Below are 7,205 nucleotides of genomic sequence, written 5' to 3'. Positions count from 1 at the left end.
GACAATTCCAAAGCCTTTTATTTTCACTAATCCTACAGCCAGTAAGAATAAACAACCCTGGAGCTCCGCCTTTAGGTTTGGCTAAATCTATATATTATGTAATAATCATTTATTCCTTTAAAAAAAAGAAGTCTAAATAATTTTGTGTACAGTCTGGCTTGCCGCGATAAGCTTTTCACTATTTGCCAGCCAGCCTAGTAATAACTTGAACTGTTTGCTGTAAATAAATAAAACTTGAAAACTTGAAACTTGCTTTCGATGTTGTTGTTTGTGGAGAACGACAGAGAAATGAACTGAAATCCGTGCCGCAAGTGCTGCATGATTATAATTCTTTTTTTAACCAATACTATTCATTCTTTGTGACGTTGTCGTTGCTGTAGCAGTCGTCGTTGCTTAAGGTGATTCCCTGGTTTTGCATTACGCAACCCTACTGTGCATATACCATCCCTCCTCAAACTCGGTCTTACGCATCTCAACACATCCTCTTAATCTTTGGTATCATCTTATCGGTTTCTGGTTTCCTACTTTTATTAATTCAGTCTCAACATTACAAAATAGCCTGTACTATGCACTGACCGGTACTCGAACTCGCTCCCTCCAGATCTATAGTCCTGTCTTAACCACTACACTACAACGACGAACATGCTCAATCCAACACAGTTCTTTTCATTTTTTTTTATATTCTGTGATTGGTCAATTAAATATTTATGAATAACAACCAAAACTAATCCTAACCTCAGTAACCTGACCCTAATTTTCTCTAGGCTTAAGTTAGGCTCCAAAAAAGTTTTTTTTAATCCATCTGTGTTCGTATTCAACCTCAAAGTCTTATCTTCCAGCCACTTGAGCTCATGGCTATTTGTTTTTCTAAGTCTTGCCAGGGGTCTAAAGTTTGATGATGTCGAACGTGCTCTCAGCTTTGCGGGTCCATTTCTTGCGCGCATGTTTTTGTTCGCGTCATGCAGCTCTCCAAACCATGTGACACTGTGACACAAATACATATGTACATCAACTTTATTTATCTCGAAATTCAGTGTAGGCTTAGAAAAAGTTAGTATTTTATCGCAAACGTGACTAGCCAGCCAAAAAATATAAACTAAAAAAGAGCAAACTTCAATATATTTGAATGGATGAATCTTTAGCATGCATGCATCAGTCCACAGATCTTCCCGCTTTAAATTAACTTGAATAAAGTGTTTCCAATTAAAAACAAAGAGAGAACTCGGAAGAAAGTATTTAAAACGCTCAGTTTTTTTTTATACTTTGTAAACACATGTTCGTCAGTTAACTGAGTGAAATCTCACAACTTTCAAGTCATTAAGAGGAAAAACCTTAACTGGCTCCAAGCGAGATCTACAACGCAATAATAAAAACAGAGCTCTTTTGAACTCTGGCATTTTTAATGCATATAACAATGGATTTATAACAGAGTTTGCGTAAAGTAAGCAACGTAAGGAATAGAATAAACGCAACCATGTTTCATAAGAAATGGTTTCAGACATTTCGCCCAAAGTAACACAAACAAGAAACCAGAAAATTGTAAATGGCATCGCTAGTATTAACGATACAATTGTTATAATGAACAATGTCTTGGTCAGTTTTCTTTCTCTTCTGATTGCACCATGAAGCTGAGGATGCGTTCCACAGTAAAATTTAGTAGCGATGGACGTGTAAGAAACAACCATGATAAAAAGGCAACAAAATAGGAACAAGTAGTATGATGCTTGCATGTGATAGAGAAAAGTGATATCTGAGCGGCCCTGGAAAAATATTGAAAAAACGATAGCTGTAGACAGGGCAGCTGTAAACCAAACACCCGCAACAGCTGCTCCAAATATCTTCTTTTTGATGAGGCGATGCTTGAATGGACGAAAAGTTGCGTGCATCCGCTCCAAAGAAATAGCAGCAAGGTTTGCTACAGAGGCTGCTGGAAAGAAATACGCCAAACTTGAAGTAACTATGAAGATCTCAAAGCTCCTGAACAAGTTAATCTTCCAAAAGTTACACTCGTTGCCCAATAACAAACTTATACCGATCAAGTTGTATGCAACAAACATGTCTGCAACCGCCAGGCTGATCACCAGGTAAATGCTACGCTTGCGAAGGATTCGCTCTTTCAGGTAAATAATGATTGTAAGGGCATTCATGGTCACTATAGCAACAGCTTCGATGTTTAGTACTGTCAGCCAGGCAATGCACTCGGATGAAGAGAAGGGCTCGAAATTTGGAGTAACTGTTCTGTTTTGGTGATGAGAATCATTGGCCATCTACGTTAAGAAAGAAAACGACGATTAGAACATTAGGATAGTTGGTGATTGGCTAAGAGAAATGCGGTTTTTAGTTAACGCAATACAAAAGAGAGGAAAGAGGTAATTCAGTAAAAAAAAAAAAGGTAAAAACCAAGCATTGTGATTGGCCAATAATCACAGATAACCAATCAAATGTGAGTCCCCTGCACAATTATCATAGCTTTTCTTTTATTTAATATCAATAAGCAGCCTCAACTTGTTTTCGTACAATTTGAAAAAATTAAACACTGATAAATTTAAGACCTCTGGGCTCGTGCAGTTTAGTTGGTTTTTAAAAACCTTACAAGTTTTTTTTGTCTCAAATTGCACAAAACATCGTGATTATTCGCATACACGCAATTTCGCTTTAAAGTGATGAACCGAATGCACTTCGTATTTGTAGCATTCCGTGCTAAAATGTATTTTATCATGACCGTTTGATAAAGCAGCTGGAAATGAAGTGACACAGAGAGAACCAATAAAAGCGGCCTCTAAGTGGCGCATTGACATCAAGCACAAAAGCTCGAGTTGATGAGTCTGAATATTGATATACAAGTGGACGCTATCTTTGAGAAGACAATGTTGGGGAAACAGCCTATGTTTCAACCTTATGCAAATACTTCTGGGTTTTTTCGCGAGTTTGTCTGCTAAATGTCTTGTAAAAGCGCACAAAAAATTATTGACTTTTGCTTACCTTTTTCCCTGTAGGTTCTTTATAATTTACCCAAAATACTTCAATGCTATTCAGTCTACGTCCCGTTAACTGAAAGACAGAAAATAATCTATACCTGTTACACGTTTGTCAAATAGCGGAAATCGAAATATTTTGACTATGTATAGGTTTCAAGAAACTTGGCTCTTTTCTTCAAACGATATGTGCCAACAATTTCATATATATAGAATACACGTTTTATTTGTCGAGTCTTTTGAATGTTCAAATCCAAGTTCAAGATCATAAAATTCCGCATATATGTTGCCGGTAAAATCCGTTCTCAGGTTGAATCCGTTTTAACCTAGGTTAAATTGGTGATCCTCATTTTACCTACGTTGAATACGCACTCAGATGGATTGAAGAAACTTTTTTGAAGCCTAAATTAAGCCTAGAGAAAAATTAGGTTAGGTTAGAATTAGTGCTGGTTTTTAAACATCGATATCAATTGACTTACTATACAAAAGTAAGTTATGAAAAGAACTGTGTTGGGTTGCGCATGTTCGTCGTCGTAGTGTAGTGGTGAAGACACAGGACTATAGATTTGGAAGGTCCGAGCTCAATCACCAGTTAAGTGCACAGTACGTACATTTCTTTGTTCCCTAACTTTCTTGTTATGTTGAGACTAAGTGGATCAGTGTATGAATGCATAAGGTGATATGAAACATTAAGAAGATGTGTTGAGATGCGTAAGGCAGAGCTTGCGGGAAGGTATAGGTGTTTTCAATCCTATTAGGTAGAGTGCATATTCAACCTAGGTAAAATGCAGATCACGAATTTAACCTTTAAGGTAAAAACGGATTCAACCTGAGAACTGATTTGACCGACAACATTTTTGAGACAATAAGAATTTTGAAACAATAAGAGACTAAAATATTTGCTTAAAAATCCAAGAAACGACAATAAGGTTTTAGAATACAAGAAGGAAGCCCAAATTAAGGTACGAAAAGCGAATGAGAAAATTTTAACATTTCTTAAAGTTTGAAATTTCAAATGTCAATAAATAATGTCTTAGAGTACGAAAATAAAGAACAAAAGGAGATTAAAGAGAAGAAAAGCGATGGAGATGACAACGACTGGGGAAAATAGACAAACTGTTACAGCTTTGAAAGAATATTCTGGTTTTCTTAGTTTTATTGTCATTTCAAGTTAGTTTAAAGTTTGTTTACCGAATATTCAAAAACAAGAAGGTAAATGAAGTAATATACCAGGCTTTTGTTCCCGTTTTGAACAAAAACCAGCCAATATGGTAACAGGAAACCGGTTGCTGCAAAACTTATCAATTTCAACTGTTGAAAAGAATTTCAAAGCAGGGCAAATATAATACAATGCCTGCTTTTAAGACGCTAAATTACTAACCTTGGACACACCTCTTTCAGTTTTCGTCTTGGGCAATTTGTTATCAACCTTGTCTTACATTCCAAAGTGCAAACTACGACACCTTTTTATTTTTCCATGAAATTCAGTGACGTCATTGTGCTTCGCTCTCACGCGAACCATTCAAGTGGAAAAAATTAGCAGTGTAAGTTAAGTTAAGGACCTCGACCTTTGTGATTAAAAGCCGATATATATTTTCTTCCAAGAAAAAGTATTCGAGTTTTCTAGCTGTTTCTTAAACTTGCGTAATTGCGCTGAATGAAAATTTTCTATAGAAGATGTAACCCGAGAGGAAGAAGTTTAAAGTAAGGTTAATTCACAAATTTGGTCACCTGTCCAGCATAGAATAATAACGCCACCACGAGGTCATGTTATTGATCGTTGGCATTTTACAAAAGAACTAACTGTTTCCCGCTTTCAAGTATTATGTAATGAGGTACTGAAAGTACATTCTAAATTAACTGTTTCCCGCTTTCAAGTAATATGTAATGAGGTAATGAAAGTACATTCTAGTGTTTATTTAAAAAGACGGGTCTGACATTTAGGCTTTAAAATTTCAAATATCATGTCATCAGTACATTACCAAGACAGCTAGCTCGCACAAAGAGGAGAAAACTATTTTGCCTGAAAAAGACCTGAGAATTGAAGTCGCTTCGAAAAGACTTCGAAAAAGAAGAATGCGGTTGTTTCGATTAAATAATTCAATTTAGATACAAAATATCAATAGTATATTTTTAGATATTTAGAATACTGCCTGAGAGGCTGGAAGTTTTACTATTTTTCTTTTATTTTTCAGTTCGACAAATGTGTGTTCAATTCTTGGAGACAGTTTAATTGATTCGTCACGAATTCCAATTTTTTGGCTCGAGTTTCCTTAAATTGGCAAACGTTTAAGTTAACTGTATAATGAGGTATTAGGGCTAATATTTATATTTTTCCTACTTTTTATAAGACGATCGAACAACACTACAATTGCTACAACTCCGAAATACAAGATCCTTCTACGACCTTTATCAAGAACAGCCCCTGGCCATGGTGCACCCACACACACAAATGTATCACGCTCTGGTTAACAAGCACAAAATACTATTTCTTCAATGCCTATTATTCCTTTCCTCTGACCCCCTCATTCCAAAAACCTGCCAGTCCCCTGCGCCCCAAAAATACTGTCGTATGGTCGAAATAGCCAAGATATTCAGTCGGGAAAAGTCAGAAGTTGACATTCTTTTACTGAATTCTGCGGGATAGAGTACGCGGCAATGGCCTTCTTCACTTTAGGGTCTTCATGGTGGAATCTACAACCGGTAGGTTTTCGCCTCTGATCTGCGCACCGCTTTGGTGTTCTTACGGCATTCCACCATTGTGCATGTGTTTCCTCATTGCGAAGAATGAGGAAGGCCTGACATTTTTTTACTTTCATGAGCTCTCCCTGTGGACTTAACGAGGGACAAACTCAGGCTGAATTTTTGGATTGTGAAAATAATACTCTGACTAATATTTCGTCGCATCAGTTAAGGTTCTTCCGAGATTTTTGTAGTTTGGCTTTTGTGAGATATGGACCGTATATAAGAAGCATAAAGTTTACTTTAAAACACCTCTAACGTGCGTGGTAGAGCGGGCACATTGATAAAATGGCGGATTTTCATTGGCGCCAAGCTTAATCCGTCAGGGAATGGTTATTTTCTCAGTCCTGGACGAGTACAGTGACCTCCATTTTTTATTTCATATATTTGTAGCCTGCGTAGCAAGCGTTCCTGTTCGAAAGAATAGCTCCAAAACGACTTTCTGCAAACTGGACGCACGAAAGTTGGGGCAAGAGACTGAGGGAAAGCTTGCAAGAAGACCCCCTATTTTTGAAAAACCCGTTTGTCCCCGAACGGGGGCTTGTGATTGGTGCAGCACAGTCACAATGATTGACACCGTGGCAATGGGGAAGCCCTGTAAAAACATCCTGAAAAGTAAGCAGAAGGACAAGATGAAACTTTCTGCAAAGTTTAAAGAGCGTTACTTGGAAGAGTTGAGACTGTTTTGAGACACCTTAACTTTTCAGATCTTTGTCATGATTTGTGGAGTTCGAAATAAAAGAAAACGAAGAACAGGCTTCTCGAGTATCATCATGATTTCCATTACAAAGCGTCATACGCGATCAAGTAAGTGGTTGAGGTAAATTCTATGAGAATGACAGCCTGTGGTTTAAACCAAAGTCTGGACTGCTTGGACGATATCCATCAAGGAAAATTCAACATTATTTACGCGTCAGCTGAAGCCGCTATGGAAAAGCGTTTCCATAATTCACTAAAAGCAAAAGATTCGGGATTTACCAAAACTTTGGCAGCGCTTATTGTCGACTCAAAGTATGGACTGGACTGAAGTAAGCTTTTCGTTCGCTTGAAATAGATACTTTATATTTACGCAGGATGAATTAATAAAATGCCTGCGAATGATCAAAATCCATATCTGTTTCAGGATCAAGGAAATAAACTGTATTGTAGTCGTCAAATCCTCTGCTTACCTTGCCCAATGTAAGCTTGAGCCCTGCATCATGAACTGAGACAAGATGAAGACAATTACGCAGCTCCCCTGTTAAAACTTCTTTTATTCTGAGAAGAAAGCGGCTCCTTTGCACAGTCACGCGATTTTTTTTTTTTGAGTATTTTTACTTGCTATTTCATCTACGATTTCGTGATGATTTGACCAAAAACGTACTGTAGATTATCAAACTAGCAAGGAGGTTTCCAGCAAGTCGCACTGAAATCGCCGCTAGTTAAAAATCGCAACTAAAACGTCTTGAGTGGTTTCATGGTCTGCTTTGGTGGAGTTTAGCATTTAGC

General features: G+C 37.4%; 1 protein-coding gene across 1 annotated transcript; it reads right to left on the bottom strand.

The window, feature by feature from the left end:
- Positions 1-997: 997 nt before the first annotated feature.
- Positions 998-3,087, bottom strand: LOC138015655 (QRFP-like peptide receptor). The gene is made up of 2 exons (XM_068862750.1): positions 2,983-3,087; positions 998-2,267 (listed from the first exon to the last, which is right to left on the bottom strand). Exon 2 carries the CDS (start codon positions 2,265-2,267, stop codon positions 1,281-1,283), a length of 987 nt encoding a protein of 328 aa, XP_068718851.1. The 5' UTR covers positions 2,983-3,087; the 3' UTR covers positions 998-1,280.
- Between the last annotated feature and the right edge of the window lie 4,118 nt (positions 3,088-7,205).

The sequence above is a fragment of the Montipora capricornis genome, chromosome 9, assembly GCF_036669925.1.
Source record: "Montipora capricornis isolate CH-2021 chromosome 9, ASM3666992v2, whole genome shotgun sequence".
NCBI classification, from domain to species: domain Eukaryota; kingdom Metazoa; phylum Cnidaria; class Anthozoa; order Scleractinia; family Acroporidae; genus Montipora; species Montipora capricornis.
The sequence above is the reverse complement of the archived record's forward strand: the minus strand, read 5'-3'. Positions and strand labels throughout refer to the sequence as shown.

Excerpts from the sequence above, each read along its gene's own strand:
- LOC138015655 (XM_068862750.1), bottom strand. The coding sequence starts at position 2,267 with ATGGCCAATGATTCTCATCACCAAAACAGAACAGTTACTCCAAATTTC.